The 15,177-nt window shown below is 38.8% G+C and overlaps 3 protein-coding genes and 1 non-coding gene across 8 annotated transcripts; 1 reads left to right on the top strand and 3 right to left on the bottom strand.

Annotated features, from left to right (window-relative positions):
• Positions 1-52: 52 nt before the first annotated feature.
• LOC111312700 (deoxyuridine 5'-triphosphate nucleotidohydrolase-like) lies at positions 53-1,096 on the bottom strand. The gene is made up of 3 exons (XM_022913222.2): positions 705-1,096; positions 523-614; positions 53-421 (listed from the first exon to the last, which is right to left on the bottom strand). The coding sequence occupies exons 1-3, from the start codon at positions 965-967 to the stop codon at positions 177-179; spliced, it is 600 nt and encodes a 199-aa protein (XP_022768957.1). The 5' UTR covers positions 968-1,096; the 3' UTR covers positions 53-176.
• A 691-nt stretch (positions 1,097-1,787) lies between these two features.
• Positions 1,788-10,384, top strand: LOC111312697 (protein ESSENTIAL FOR POTEXVIRUS ACCUMULATION 1-like). 2 transcript variants are annotated; one of them, XM_022913211.2, is made up of 10 exons: positions 1,788-1,918; positions 2,873-2,961; positions 3,187-4,107; positions 4,185-4,305; positions 4,394-4,528; positions 5,002-5,754; positions 5,947-8,650; positions 9,150-9,343; positions 9,440-9,499; positions 9,771-10,384. In XM_022913211.2, exons 1-10 carry the CDS (start codon positions 1,849-1,851, stop codon positions 10,157-10,159), a joined length of 5,436 nt encoding a protein of 1,811 aa, XP_022768946.2. In that variant the 5' UTR covers positions 1,788-1,848; the 3' UTR covers positions 10,160-10,384. The 2 variants fall into 2 exon arrangements, with proteins under 2 accessions (XP_022768946.2, XP_022768947.2); XM_022913212.2 differs by lacking the exon at positions 4,394-4,528 and having other exon boundaries at positions 4,185-4,335.
• A 119-nt stretch (positions 10,385-10,503) lies between these two features.
• On the bottom strand, positions 10,504-15,165 carry LOC111312698 (uncharacterized). 4 transcript variants are annotated; one of them, XM_089768301.1, is made up of 4 exons: positions 12,848-13,112; positions 12,092-12,487; positions 11,783-11,998; positions 10,504-10,900 (listed from the first exon to the last, which is right to left on the bottom strand). In XM_089768301.1, the coding sequence occupies exons 2-4, from the start codon at positions 12,350-12,352 to the stop codon at positions 10,826-10,828; spliced, it is 552 nt and encodes a 183-aa protein (XP_089624427.1). In that variant the 5' UTR covers positions 12,353-12,487; positions 12,848-13,112; the 3' UTR covers positions 10,504-10,825. The 4 variants fall into 4 exon arrangements, with proteins under 4 accessions (XP_089624427.1, XP_022768953.1, XP_089624436.1 ...); XM_022913218.2 differs by lacking the exons at positions 12,092-12,487; positions 12,848-13,112 and adding an exon at positions 14,981-15,165; XM_089768310.1 differs by lacking the exon at positions 12,848-13,112 and having other exon boundaries at positions 10,556-11,199.
• LOC149520607 (small nucleolar RNA R16) lies at positions 14,659-14,743 on the bottom strand. The gene has a single exon (XR_016326595.1). It is a non-coding gene; the product is annotated as a small nucleolar RNA R16 (small nucleolar RNA).
• Positions 15,166-15,177: the final 12 nt, after the last annotated feature.

Here is a 15,177-nt window from a genome sequence, read left to right as displayed (position 1 = left end):
ATGTTAAAGTCAGTTAATCAAGAATTTTGATCTTCAATATAGAGAGAGCTCGTCACAGCAGAATATATAATTTGACCAATTAGAGGTTCGTTACAAAACAAGGCAGCTTTGTTAACCCTCTAAATAACCGCCACCTAATCCTAATTCATTCCATAGGAAAAAGAAAACCCAGAGATTTAAACACCAGTGGATCCAAATCCCCCAGCCCCTCTAGCAGTGGAATCCAACTCCTCAACTTCCAAAACATCAGGTGTCATGATCTTCTCAATAATCAACAGTGCAATTCTATCACCCACTTTCACTTCAAAGTCAACATCCGAATGGTTGAACAAAATAACCCCAAGAGGTCCCCTGTAATCAGCATCGATTACTCCAGCACTCACATCAATGGATTGCTTCCAAGCCAAGCCAGACCTTGGCGCTACACCCAAAAGAAATACCCAAATTTCGATTCAGTCAACGAAATCAATCAAACTGGATTATATAAAGTTAAGTTAAAAAATAAAGTTAAGAGACTTGTACCAACGCGACCATAGGTTCCTTCAGGTACTGAAATGCTTAGATCAGTAGGAACCAAAGCTTTTCCTCTAGCTGGCACTTTGGTATCCATTGCACTGTGGCAGACAATAAAAGGTTAGAAACTCCCATCAATTTAGTGTAAATCCAATGTTGTTTTCCATGAAGGATCAGGCTTGAGGATTTACCTTGAGAGATCGTAGCCAGCAGCGAGAGGGGAACCCCTTGAGGGCAACAAAGCTTTTTCAGAAAGCTTTTTGACTCTCAAAAGTGGGACTGGAGCTCGAGTAACTCCATGCACTCCATTTTGACTGAGTTTTGGGGCTTTTAGGGATGTCTCTTTGATTTCAGGGCTGTTGTTAAGCTGATCTGCTTGGGCCATTGTGAGAGATCTTGAGAACGAAAACGAAACAGACGGACGATTCCAACAAATGGGTTTGAAGACTAACATTCCTGGAGGATTGCGATTACATAGTTATATAGAAATAAAGCCGGGAATTTAGTCTCCACGAACTGGTGGTGCCAAGTCTTCCAGCCATTTCCTTTACAGCATGCGCACCCGGCATCACTCCGTAACGAGTAAGGCTCCATAACGATTGACGACGAAATTAATGGCAGTGAAATTTAAAAAAAAAATTTTTTTATTATAATTGGAATTAAAAATAATTATCATAATTACAACTGAAAAAAAAATTTAATAAAAATTTATATTAAATAAATTTTATTAAAATTAATATTTTAATTTATTTAATGATACGATAAATTTAATTACGTACTGTCACTAACTCTCCTGCCTGATAATTGCAATGGCTACGGCCTATTAAGCCCAAAAACCTTGATTTGTTTTCGGCTTTTGGGTAAAAGACCCAACCAACCCAATGTCCATCACTTCGCACCATGTTTCGACCCTAGCACGGTCGTGGCGTATTACGGAGCCATCGAATCAAAACACAGATAGTCCTTATCTCCTCTCATCACAACCTCACGTGCAAGCCACTGTAAGACTTATTCAGGTGCCGTGCTTCACGCAATTTGCAAAGCGCGTAAGTGTTATCCACCGGATAATCATAAGAATCTGTCCAAAGTAACGTATGCGGTAAGCCCGAATCTCTCCATAATTTTATCTTTTTACCACTTTATTCTTATAATTTGTGTTTTTTTCACCTAACTTGTATTTGTCCGCCACTCTTCACATCTTCTTTTGTTCACCCCGCTTAGCGCAATCAAGGCAAACGCACATATAAAAGGGAAAAAAGTATAAAAAAAACAGCATTAAGGGTTTTCCTTTGGCCTTCTTCTCTCTTTAGCTCTTTCAACTTTCACCGATCATCCATGGCTCATAGCTCTGCCTCCGATTCCCGCCACCAACTCACCGTCAACCCTCCCCACCCGGTCTCCAAAGGTATTTTACCTCGGTGCTTTCTTTTCCTCTACTCGCATTGATGAACAGTTTGCTTCATTCGTCTCTGTAAAACCCTAGCTCAGATCATTTCCTCATCTTTGTGCTCATTTCGTTGTGCTATTGAAGCATTATGGTAGATTCAGTGGTTTTACGAGATTGCTGGGGGTTGTTATTGATTTTGTTGCTTCGAAGTTAGGGTTCTTGGTTTATCATTTGGAAATGGCAGGTTTTTGTTGGTGTCATTTTTTGTGTCGTTTGGGTATTGAAATGTGAAGAAGAGAAATGATGATAGCTTTAAGCTTGGCGCACTTTAGTTACCGACTTTCCGTACTGATTATATATATAATTTCAATTTGAAAAGTGCGATGCGATAGCTGCGTACTGACGTTGTTCTATTTTATTTTAATTAATTCGACTCAAAACGAGTTTTGGTTCATTTCTTGCACAATATTCGTTCAGTCATTGAATTCAAGTACTAGGATTTATGTGATTGATCATATAAAAGTTGCAACATTTTTTATTCCATTGATCGATGCAACTTAACTTTTTACTGACAATTGATTGTTTAATTTTCGTCTTGTTAGCTGCATCTTGAATAGCTTTTACTGAGACATTCCTTTGGTTTATGATTAGTTTGAAATGCTGCATTTGAAAGTCAATTGAGGCTTTGCAAATGATGTTTTTCTACTCTTGGCGCTTTTGTTTTTCATTGTCTTCGTGATTTTGTTTTTCTTATTCAATGTTAAGTCCATGTGGCAGTTTCAAGAAGCAAGTTCAGTCATTTCTCAGATAATGAGTTTTTTTTTTTAAATAAAATAAAATTCAGTGCTTGTTTCATTGCGAGTGTACCTGTTTTGCACTATCATTGAATGTGACTTTAAGCATTTTAATTTCAAATACATGTTTTGAATATATGCCATGTCTCTAATTGACGCATCCTTTTGTTTTATGCAGATGTTCAAGGATCTGACAATCTTATTCCGCTTTCACCGCAGTGGCTTCTGCCAAAGCCAGGGGAGAGTAAGCCGGGAATAGGAACTATGGTATGTTATAATTGTTGTTGTTTTGGCTATATACTTCTATTATTTGACTCATGGTGTTCTTGTTCATTCGTAGTCTTGGGTTTTTATGTTGTGTGAATGCTTTGCCCTTCTTTCTATCATCAGCATACAGTTTTCTTCTCGAGAATTAGTTAGTTTTCTGATTAATATTCTTACTGTCTTAGATGTGCTTCTTTTTCCATTTTAATTTTTCAATCATCTGTACAGGAAAGTCATCCTGGCCCATATGCAGCTCATGGAAGTCGCTCCGATGTCGTAAAGCCATCGGGAAATGGTGAGGAGATTCATGATACCCTGAAGAAGAAGAACGTTTTCAGGCCATCCTTACTTGATATGGACACTGGTCGCCGAGACCGCTGGCGCGATGAAGAACGAGACACCCATTCATCTGTGCGCAAAGATCATTGGAGGGATGGAGATAAAGAGCTCAGCGATACCCGCAGGATGGATCGATGGGCAGATAACTTGCCTTCAAGACAATTTGGAGAAGCACGCCGTGCTTCCTCTGAGCGGTGGACTGATTCAGGTAACAGGGACTCAAATTATGATCAAAGGCGTGAGAGCAAATGGAACACACGCTGGGGCCCTGATGATAAAAACACTGAAAGCTCGCGTGACAAGTGGGCAGACTATGGAAGAGATGGTGATATGCCTCTTGACAAAGGGTTGTCTCATCTTTCCAGTCACGGGAAGGATGAGAGGGAGGGGGATCACTATCGCCCATGGAGGTTCACCTCTTCTCAAAGTCGAGGAAGGGTAGAGCCTCCTCATCACCAAACATTAACTCCAAGCAAGCAGGTTTCCACTTTTTCCTATGGCCGGGGACATGGAGAAAACCACCCTTTGACATTTTCTGCTGGCCGTGGAAGGGTCAGTTCTGGTGGGAACTCAGGGGCTAGTATGCCTTCTCATCGTCAATCTCTGGGAAGCATATCTGACAAAGGTGAAATTGACCATGGAGAGCCATCCCCATTAAGATATAGTAGGACAAAATTGCTTGACTTATACAAGAGGACTGACATGGGGATTTATGAAAAACTCTTAGAAGAGCTTGTACCAGTGCCTTCACTTACGCAGAATGAACCATTGGAACCTCTAGCTCTTTGTGCTCCTAATTCTGATGAAATGGTAATTCCCTTTTTTATGTACTGTGATGGTGAACTTTGATTTAGACTCTTCTGTTGATTTTATTGCTTTTTTGATAGCTTGTTCTGAAGGGAATTGACAAAGGGGACATAACAAGTAGTGGTGCTTCTCAGATGCCTAAAGATGGGCCTGCAGGGCGGAACTCTCTAGAGTTTACTCATTCAAAACGAAACAAGATTGGTATTCAACAAGTTCAAGATATATTATGCTGTAAGTTTGTGTTTATTTTGAGGTAGTGTCTAATTTCTGCTGGAATTTATTTACACAGGCAGTAGAGAAGATTTACCAACTGCTATTGATGATCATAAAGAGGATATTTCTGACGTTCCAAAGAGCAGTTATTCACAAGATTTGGCACTTGAAAAGCATAAGGGATACCCAGATACTAAATTGAAATCAGAAGGTATAATCACATAAATTGTTTAACCTGTATTGGTGATACCATTGGCAACCACCTTACAAATTATTTCATTGGATGTGAAAGGTATTCTCAATTGAAGTTCTTGAACCATAAGAAATTTTTTCATGGCTACATCTTTTAAAGAATTACTACACAGGGTTTGGAATAATAAAGAGGACTCAGGTAGCCAACCTGAATCAGTTTGTCTAGGGGATTATGGATTAGTTGAGTTTTGTTATGGGGAGGGAGATAACTAGTTATTGTGGATTACATTTGTTGGTTCAATGGATTGGTAGTTTAGTTTAATTTGATTCGTGATTGAGATTTTGTTCATGCTGAATTTCAGCTTTTTTGTTGTTTGAAGTTCAATACACTATACTGCATTCTGTAGATTTGACATACTACTTACCTACTTTATCTTGATATGCATTTTCTTGCTATGACAATTGATCTTCTATTCATTTATATTTTTGCAGCTATGGACGATAGGGGTTCTTATAGAAGGGCTGAAGAGGTGCCCATAAGTAGGGAATCAAGCATACAAGTGGCTAACTCTGTTAATCCCAGCACCATGTGGAGAACCTTCTCATTAGGAGAACGAACACATACAGCCACACATGATTGGAAGGAGATTCCAACTGATGTCAGGTCAAGAACCCCTGACATGAGCTGGTTACAACCACAGAAAGATATGATTAACCAACGAGAAAGTAGTGTGATGAATTCATCCTGTTCCAGAGATGAAGCAAATTGGCAATCTAGTGAGGATCCTATTTTTAAGAGGCAACCATCTGGAGTTTTGGAGAGAGAACCTGAACCTAGGAAGCTGCCTGCTCCAGAGGACCTTCTCCTTCACTACAAAGATCCTCAAGGTGAAATTCAAGGCCCTTTTTCAGGGATTGACATCATAGGCTGGTATGAGGCAGGATATTTTGGGATAGATTTGGAAGTTCGGCTTGCAAATGCATCCAAGGACTCACCATTTTCCTTACTTGGTGATGTGATGCCCCACTTACGGGCTAAAGCACGACCACCACCTGGATTTGGTGTGCCAAAACAGGGTGAACTCTCAGATTTGTCAAGCACGTCAAATTCTGGTAGCCTTGGGAAAGGTCATGCTGGTGCAAGTGAGATTGATATGATCAGAAATGAGTCAAGGCCGACAACAGAAGCTGAAAATAAGTTTTTGGAGTCACTCATGTCTGGTGGCATCAGCAATCCATCCCAAGGTTTGGTTTTTATAGAGACACATACATTTGTTTAGTTAATTATACTATAGTATAGAATCTTTGTTTGCTGAATTCTGTAGGTAGAGTTTTCCAGGATTGTAATCTATAAAGCTCTTCTCCACAGTTTATTCAATTTTCTTCTAGTATTTTCAAACAGGCTGCCTAATCTGTCTCGTATGGTTTTGTTTTTAGGTTTGCAAGGCTATCTTGCAAATAATCCTAGCAGCATTCCAGCATCTGGAATAGAAAATGAGAGTGATCTCTATATCTTGGCCAAGAGAATGACACTTGAACGGCAAAGGTCATTACCAAAATCATACCCTTATTGGCCAGGGAGAGATGATGCATCTGTGGTTTCAAAGCCAGAGATCATCTCTGAATCACCCACACCTCAAGCAAAGCTCCTCACATCATTGACTGACAACACTCTTCAGCCACCTCATTCACAAGGTGCTGATTTGATGTCCATCCTCCATGGATTACTGGACAGGTCTGCTCCAGGAGTAAATAATAGTGTTGGTGGTTGGTCAAATTTTCCTGCACAAAGTGCATTGGATCCTCTTCAAGATAAGATTGAATTACATCATGCTCAAAATTTTCCTAACCAAGCTCCCTTTGGGATCCAGCAACAGAGGCTGCAAACACCAACCCCACCTTCCTTGACAAGTTTGCTTGGTCAGACTATGGATAACCCATCTGGTATTCTAACACCTGAAAAGTTACTCTCCTCCACTTTATCTCAAGACTCCCAACTGCTAAATATGTTGCAGCAGCAGTATTTTATGCAGCAGCTACAACCCCAGACAGCAGTACCAACACAACAGATGTTACTGCTTGAGAAGATCATGTTGCTTAAGCAGCAACAGAAACAGGAGGAACAGAAACAGTTGTTACGGCAACAACAATTGCTTTCACAGGTTTTGCAAGAACATCATTCCCAACAGCGTTTTGGTGAACCCTCTTATGGACACTTACAGAATACTACAATGCCAACAAGGAGTGCATCTGTGGATCCCAGTCGACTTCAGCCATCATCACAAGATATGCTTCAGATTGGCTCACAGATGCAACGTCCAGGCACCCAAGATGAACATGCCAATAACTTAATGAATCTGCCTCCACAAGTTTCCAAGGATATTGGTTATGCTGTTAGTTCTGGATCCCCTCCTTTGCATCTACCACACCAGATGTTTAGTAGTATTAATCGTCAGAAGAGCCGGGGGACTAATGCCCCAGAACCAGTTAATGACATCCAACAGTCTTTGCCGGTGACAACAATTGTTGAAAGTTCACCCTCATTGGAAATGAACTTATCCTCTTCGGAGGCTTCTCTTGTGCAAGAGCCCCTCCTTGCTTCTGACTGCTATGCTCTTGCTGCGGAGCAGCCACTGGACTATGCTCAGAAGATTGTAACCCTGGTGAATGATGCAAATTGTGGAACCTTGGAGCACCTTGGAATTGCTACTGCTAGAACCTGTAAAATTGATACACCTATGAATGAGGGTATTCAACCAACTAGTGCTATTGATCAGCTGCAAGTTGAAAGAGAAAGAAGCAATGATCAGCCTTCTGTAATGAGAGAAGTTAAGAATGTTGAAGCTCGTCAGGTAAGAAAAGCTTCGGAAAAGAAGTCTAGAAAGCAAAAATCTAGTAAATCACAAGCTTCTGACCAGGCAAAGGGAGTTTCAAAAGCTTCCTCTTTGGTGCAACTGAAACCATCTGAAACTGAAGAGCTGGATATTGGTGACACTAACACTGCTGAAGATGATATTAATGGGACGTCTCCACGAAAGACAGAAGAGAACAAATCAAGAATTGCCCCCAGGGATTCTCACTATGCCAAAAGCTCTTCAGCTGCTAATGTTGGTGTGGGTGATGTTGAAACAACAGAACTCAAGGGTGAGTCCAGACTTTCTGGTTCTTTCCCAGTGCAGAACACATCCACGCAGCCTGGAGTACATGCTTGGAAACCTGCTCCTGGTTTCAAGGCAAAGTCATTATTGGAAATCCAACAGGAAGAACAAAGGAAGGCACTAATTGAAATGGCAGCATCAGAGGTTACTTCTTCTGTCAACTCTATGAGTTTGTCAACTCCATGGGCTGGGGTTGTGAGTAGTTTAGAACCCAAAGTTTCTAGAGAAAGTCAAAGAGATGCAGATATTGCTGAGTCAGCTGTTGTGAAACCTGAAAGTTCTGCAAATCCAATGAGTAAAAAGAGCCCATTACATGATTTGTTGGCAGAAGAAGTTTTGGCAAAATCCAGCGAAAGAGATGCAGATGCTCCTGACATTATTTGTGCATCTTCTGCGCACGATACCACCACAAATGTGGAACCTATTGATGACAACAACTTTGTTGAGGCTAAGGAAACTAAAAAGAGTCGTAAAAGGTCTGCCAAAGGAAAGGGCACCGGAGCAAAGGTATCGGGTCCTCTTAATGCTACTGATGTGGCTGTTGTTAGTGTAAGTCCTGTTGAGAAAGGCAAAAGTTCTCGACCAGCACAACCAGAGAAGGAAGTATTGCCTTCAATTCCTTCAGGTCCTTCTTTGGGAGATTTTGTTCCTTGGAGAGGGGAGCAAGTAAACCCTTCCCCTGCGCCAGCATGGTCTGCTGATTCTAAGAAACTTCTTAAACCCACGTCATTAAGGGACATACAAAAGGAGCAGAAGAGGAATTCCTCTGTCCAGCACACAAATCCAACACCAACTCCTCAGAAATCCCAACCAAGTCAGTCAACTGATGGTGGTGTTTTATCATGGTCCATCACTGCATCTTCACCATCAAAGGCTGCATCTCCCATCCAGATAAATTCTCATGCATCTTCTCAGTCAAAATATAAAGGAGATGATGACCTATTCTGGGGTCCAATTGATCAGACAAAGCAAGAAACAAAGCAGTATGTTCTCTTCCCCTACCCACCCCCCTCCCCCTTTGAGGGGGGGAAAAAAAAGGAAAACACACGCACACCCTCATGCATTAAATGTTTCTCTTGTGAAATATTTTCGTGCAATTGCTAGAGTGAGTTGGAAAGATGAGTCTCTCTCTTTTTATTTCAACTGCATTCTAGTCTGCAAAGATAACACACTTGTAAGCTATCCTGTTCTGCAACACCTTGTTATCCAGAGCAGCTAAGTACTGTGGTCAGAGGGTGATTTTCTTCTAGTAAAAAGAAAATTAAGATTTTGACTGCAACTTAACAATAATTATCCCAACTTTTGGATTCAGTATGGGAACTCTCTTTGCCATTTTTACTCCTATATGAAGCCACTTTGTAAATAATACATCCTTGCACACAAAGAAAAGTAAAAATGTTTATCCTTTCTAACTTAATATTTAATGAGATTCAATATTAATCACTAAATGGAGATATGAATGTTATGTTTTGTTGTAAACAGACCTGATTTCCCACTTCTAGCAAACGTGGGCGGGTGGAGAACAAAAAGTACTCCTGCTAAAGGAACTACTAGTGGGTCATTAAGCGGGCAGAAGTCCGCGGGTGGCAGACCTATTGAGCGCACTCTGTCATCCTCTCCTGCCTCGACTCGGTCTTCCCTTAAGGGGAAAAGGGATATGTTGACCAGGCATTCTGGTAAGTCATCCTAAGATGAGTAATGGTCTTCATACAAAAAGTTGTTTTCAACGTCTCATAAAAATGATGTCACATATGCATTTAACTTTTATGCAGAGGCTATGGATTTCAAGGATTGGTGTGAGAGCGAGTGTGTTAGGCTTATTGGGACAAACGGTATGGTATTTTGCTATATGGTTTCAAAATTATGCATATTTTAGGTAGAAGACAATGGTTGTATATCCTGTTTTCTTTTGGAAAAGTGTTGATCACATAAAATTTCAATTGCAGCTCCACTTTTCAGTGTATGATGATGTCCTAATAATTGCTTGTCCTTTTTCTAGTTATGTGAATCTGTAAATTAAGTTTTCTAGATATAAAGCTGGTTGAATACTCATTGATTTATGACATTTTAATGTTGTGTCATTTTTCTTTTTTTCTTTGCTAGATACGAGTTTCTTGGAATATTGTTTGAAGCAATCTAGGTCTGAGGCTGAGATACTTTTAGTAGAGAACCTTGGATCATATGATCCTAATCATGAGTTCATTGAAAAATTTCTCAACTATAAGGAGTTGTTACCAGCTGACGTGCTTGAGATTGCCTTTCAAAGTGGACATGACAGAAAGTTCATGGAGTTGGGCGCCGGAAATGTGATTTCTGGCGATATAAGCGTTGCTGACTTTGACCAAGATCTTGCAGTCGATCTAGATGGGTCTTCGAAGGGAGGAGGCAAGAAGAAGGGGAAGAAAGGAAAGAAGGTGAGCCCGGCTGTTTTGGGATTTAATGTCGTCAGTAACCGCATCATGATGGGTGAGATTCAGACGGTAGAAGATTGATAATTGTGACTTCTTTAGAGACGTCATAACGGATGAGTTTCAGACGGTAGAATATTTTTGAGATGTCTCGTTTTAATACATTTGGCTTAACTGTTTATGTACAGGTAGGGTTTTTTCTTTTTCTTTCTTTTTTTACCTCCTTATAGAGCAACAGCAGCAGCAATAGAATCTGCTCAAGCAATTTTGTGATGTCAAATGCGGTAAAGTCGTCTATTTTTATTATGATAGCAAGTCTAAACTTTGATCACAAAAAAGGTGATGATGCTCTTATATGTGGTAGTGTTTAGATGAATTCTTTCACCAACCAATCAGGTCATCCGTCTAGAAATTTCAGATACGAAGGATACAATAAAATACTGATTTCTCGCAAACCCGAAACAAAAGGTATCAGTACAATGGACGAGGCAAATTTTGTTCCTCCATTTTGTCCAGCAGGTTCACACTGAAGTTTCCTGCCCTCCACTTGACAACAAATACTTTTTTTTTTTTTTTTTTACAGTTTTAAATCTAATACTAGAAAACTCCATCCGAAGACTTCAAGCTTCCAACGACTTATTCAATGATGGAAGAGGTAAAATTGGACACCAGCTAATTGCTATTTCCTCTGAACTTGAAGCAGTATGAGATATTGCTAGGTGCGAACTGGGACTGGACTGGAAATTCCAGTTATAAGGTAGTCCTAGCTGCAGCTATCTTCTTTTCATTAGCTTGTTTGGAAGTCTTTATCCCTCGACTGCTGCTCTGGATATTATAACAACATGACAAATATGAGAAACCTGTTTGTCACATGATACATTGAGCAATGATTTGTTTACAATCTTAACACAGCAGAGAAAACTTTGTTTCAACATTGCAAACTTGATATTGCAGAAAGTAATTAACCGCCCCAAATTTTTAGGTTAAGATGATGGGTTTAGCCTAGCGGCTCATGTCCCCACTTTGGGGTTGATCCTGCAGGTTCAGTTTCAAATCTTTCGACTTCTGCTTGGGTTTTCCCTATAACCTTAGAAAAAAATGATGGATTTAGCATATTTAGTGCCCTGCAAAAGCAGTAGTCATTAGTAAAACTTTTCAAGCTGCCTTTTGAGAAAAAGCAATGATGATTTGATTTTCTGTTAGGAGACAGACGTCCACTTTAATATACTATAAACGAATCTAATATGGACAAATCTTGGAATCTGTAAATTTCCAGGAAATGTTGCTTAAATCTGAAGGGAACGAAGAGAGGAAAACAAAAGCAACCTTAATCATTAAAAAAAATCCAACATCTACAAACTGGTTGATGGAAAAATTAAAATAAACCATTTTCAGTGAATTGCTGGATCCTAATCCTTATTCAGAACAGTCACTCAAATTCTCCAAATCTTTAGATTTCAAACTTCAATAGAAAGTCCTATAACAAATTTCAAGTCACTGAAAGGTCTAAAACAGAACTCGACGAGAAAAAAAAAACCCACAAAAACGCAGAAGAAAAATTCAACACAATCCTTCTCTTGTTTTCTTTTACCAGGAGAAAAAAAAAAAAAAACCAAGCTCTAACCTTTATTTCAATCACTTTCAAGGCTACGAGGCAGATCAAAATCATATAAAAAGATCAACCAAAAAAAAGAGACTGAGACTAACCTTTGATTGAGCTGAGGCCGAATCAAGATTTAGGGAGGGCATAGATAATTTAGCAATCTCAGACATAGCAGTTTCTCGAACTCCAGGAACATCACTTGATAAATATTCATAAGCAGCCTCAAAAGCTTCAAGCCAAAACCTTGGCAAACGAGCGCTAGCGCTATGCGTATAAACATCCCACATCTTCCTCACCACCTTCTCTCTTTCCTCCAATTCCTATTAAACAAAACGAGTCAATCCAAAACCAACAAACCAAGAAAATTAAACAAAAGAAATGCAAAGAGAAAAAGGAAAGCATTGATTGCTTACGAGGACGTCGAGATCGTTATGGATAGAAAAATGATTGTCATCAGAGAATCTAGTAAGATTAGCAGAAGACCATTTGAGAGAAACAGAGCCAGTAAACAGGGACCAGAAAGCAAGCAAGAGAGTTGCAGCCAATACCCAGAATTGATATCCACTTTTACCAAAGAAACCAGCTACAGGGCTATCTTTCTTAACACTACCTGTTGTTTGTTGCGGTGAACTCATTGGAATTGACAGTGTTGTGGGTGAATCTTGGTCCTTCATTTTCAGCTCTCTCAACCACAATTGTGAAGAAGTTCCCTTTTTTTGCTAAAAAAGCAGTGAAGGGTAAGAGAGTAGAGAACAGAATTCGTTGTCGGTATTTTTAGAGAGAGAGAGCAGAAAGTCGGTGAAGTGTCACTGTAATGGGAGGAAAAGATTTGTGGTAATCAAATTAACATTAAATTTAACTAAGAATTTATTTAATGAATACTACTTACTAGTATTAATATCGTTTTAGGGATCTAAAGAAAATTTTCCTATATTTTCAAGCTAATACTGTAAGTGAACAAAAAGTTAAAACCACGAACTCCAAGTAAGGAAAGCGTAATCTCGAAGAACATTACATTGTCCTTATTTTCCGTACACAACCTCAAGTAACAAAGCTGATGTCTTAGTCAATGTCTGTTTTTAACTGGTGGTTTTGAGACAATGATAAAGTAATTGTTTATACGAAAATTGCAAGAAGAAAGGACATATCTTTGTTCCCTGCTTAACTACCTTCACGGCTTCACCCTTTCAGGGTCGTAGTACAAGTCACTAGAAACCAGAAGATTTCAGCCCTATATGGGCCAGGCTTTGTCTCATGTTTACAGCTACAGGTATGAGTTAGAGCTACTTTGCTATCCAGTTCAACTAAAAGATTTAAAGACCCAGGTCCAGTGTTCTATAGAAGAGCATCCCAGCCCCACAAAGCCCCATAATGCCTATCCAACAGTGAGAGTTAACAGTTGTTGTCTTGTGGATTCCACGCGCTAAGCAGCAGTTACCAGCAGCCACCGTTAGGATTCCAACTAGGGAGCACGCCCCCATACGTCGGTAAAGCCTGGGTTTTTAGATTAGCAAAGATTTTAAACCCACATTTTCTGCATCATAGTGCCTTCAGCTAGTGACTGCCTGTTCAAATTTTTGGAGTGAAGATTTACATTTTATTGATATGGTCAGTAAAATAAGCCATCAACCCAATGCATATCAAACTAGAACATCAATTTTGTAATGATTAGTTTAAACAAACACAATCAATCAAAGCGATGAGACAAATGTGACCCGTTGGACAAATCTTAGGATGAGCGTGAAGCGTGCTTGAGTGCGTGTGTAAATAATGTTTTCCTATCAATAATTCATTAATAGAAGACCATTAAAATACATTCCAATCTGTTTGAGTAAACAAAATGGTAAAACTTAAAGCGATAAAATTTATCCACAATCGCATTACTGCTCATTTGGCCGAGTGGGCAGTACCATAGCAGAGGTTCCCTACCCTACTGCCGCTCAATTTTTCATTAACCTAATCAACACTTCATATATCCTGTTACCAGAAAAAAACAAATCTCAGGATTGCCTTAGAATTAAACATATGACCCAGCCAAACATAGATGTTGATAAAGATTATACAAAGCTGAAAATCCAGTGGGGCAGATCGACAGAAACTGCAAAAGTCTCAACAATCTTACAATCTTCACCTAAAAAAACTTCTAGATAACACCAACATGGTCATAAGGTCTTTGCAAACACATACGTTCTCCCTTAAATCCATGTACAAACACAGTTTAGTAAGAACAAGTTCCATAAGAGCACTTGTTAAGATTTATTTAAGGAAATATCTACATCCAAAGCGAGAAAAATGACCACAATAATTGAACAACTGCATTTAGATTATAACTTTCCATAACTTCTACATAATTGAAAAATGAACATAATTTTCCATAATTGAAAAATTACCAATACTCTTAGGGTGCTTGATAACAGAACTTTAGATGCTTATCAATTATCAAAGACAAGTACAGAAGAAATCAGGTGACATTTGTCTACCATGAAGAACCAGAAATCAAGTATTTACTACACCCTCAAGAGACATTCCTGGTAAAATCAAGAGCCATCACTTAAGTAAAACCTTTGAAAATCTAAATCTTTTTCAAGAGTTAAATTTCAACATAGAATCATATAGAAAGATAGATACTACAGCATTGCTCAGAAGATGCATAAGCTTATCATAGGCTAACTCATATGTCCAGACATAATTAAAGCAACTTCATCATTGCATAAAGAAGTAAAGATTTATTTTCAGCTTCAAACCATGAAATAAAAAGGAAAATCAGAAAACAGAGAAATGATTAATAACTCAGAGAAATTCCACAAGTGGAAAATTGCAGACATACAACATGGCATCAGATTCAGACCGCCCGTCTGCTTCTTCTCATCATTGAAAATTCCAAATCATCAATTCATAAAAAAAAAATCAAAGTTTAAAACTTTATAAACAAAAAACTGAAAAAGGGTAGAAAAAGATCGAGCTTTAGTCCAAAAAAAGCCAAGGCATCAGATAATAAGCGGAGTTTATCAGTCTACATTCATGTTTCAGTGTTTAGGATAAGAAATTTCACATCATTTGCCTTCACTTTCAAATTCAAAGCATAAATTCACAAAAAAAAAAAAAGGGCATCAGAATATCAATAAGCGGAAATTAGAATCTCCAGGGTTCATCAGAAAGAAGGATAAGATAAATATTCATCTCTTGCCATTAACAATAAAAAAGCAAAAAAAGCAACAATTTTTTAATAAAAAAAAGAAATATGGGTAAGTCCATTTGACACCAAGGCAAAGAAATAAAATGCGATGGGCTGATAAGCTAACCTTTTCAATATCTGCCTCCGTTATATCTCCTTTAGCGTTATTCATTTTTTTGCTACAAAAAGGAGAGGGTAAAACAGATGCAACCAAAGAAAATAATTTTTAATTTGATTTTTGTAAAATCCAAATTAAAAAAAAAAATTAAAATGGAAATTTCCAGGAAAATCGAATCGGAGAAGCAGATCAAAAGAAAAAAAATT

Source organism: Durio zibethinus, chromosome 1 (genome assembly GCF_047325235.1).
Source record: "Durio zibethinus cultivar Kanyao isolate XHJ-2024 chromosome 1, ASM4732523v1, whole genome shotgun sequence".
NCBI lineage: Eukaryota > Viridiplantae > Streptophyta > Magnoliopsida > Malvales > Malvaceae > Durio > Durio zibethinus.
Note: the sequence above shows the minus strand (reverse complement) of the source record. Positions and strands in the feature narration are given on the sequence as shown.

What these genes read in the sequence shown, in the direction of transcription:
- LOC111312700 (XM_022913222.2), bottom strand. Translation starts at nt 967, where the DNA reads ATGTTAGTCTTCAAACCCATTTGTTGGAATCGTCCGTCTGTTTCGTTT. An exon ending in GCTGGCTACGATCTCTCAAG is followed by an intron (nt 615 to 704) that starts GTAAATCCTCAA and finishes TGTCTGCCACAG; the next exon opens with TGCAATGGATACCAAAGTGC. An exon ending in AGGAACCTATGGTCGCGTTG is followed by an intron (nt 422 to 522) that starts GTACAAGTCTCT and finishes TTTTGGGTGTAG; the next exon opens with CGCCAAGGTCTGGCTTGGCT.
- LOC111312697 (XM_022913211.2), top strand. Translation starts at nt 1,849, where the DNA reads ATGGCTCATAGCTCTGCCTCCGATTCCCGCCACCAACTCACCGTCAAC. An exon ending in CTCCTAATTCTGATGAAATG is followed by an intron (nt 4,108 to 4,184) that starts GTAATTCCCTTT and finishes CTTTTTTGATAG; the next exon opens with CTTGTTCTGAAGGGAATTGA. An exon ending in TACTAAATTGAAATCAGAAG is followed by an intron (nt 4,529 to 5,001) that starts GTATAATCACAT and finishes ATATTTTTGCAG; the next exon opens with CTATGGACGATAGGGGTTCT.
- LOC111312698 (XM_089768301.1), bottom strand. Translation starts at nt 12,352, where the DNA reads ATGAAGGACCAAGATTCACCCACAACACTGTCAATTCCAATGAGTTCA. An exon ending in ATAACGATCTCGACGTCCTC is followed by an intron (nt 11,999 to 12,091) that starts GTAAGCAATCAA and finishes TTTGTTTAATAG; the next exon opens with GAATTGGAGGAAAGAGAGAA. An exon ending in CGGCCTCAGCTCAATCAAAG is followed by an intron (nt 10,901 to 11,782) that starts GTTAGTCTCAGT and finishes TATAATATCCAG; the next exon opens with AGCAGCAGTCGAGGGATAAA.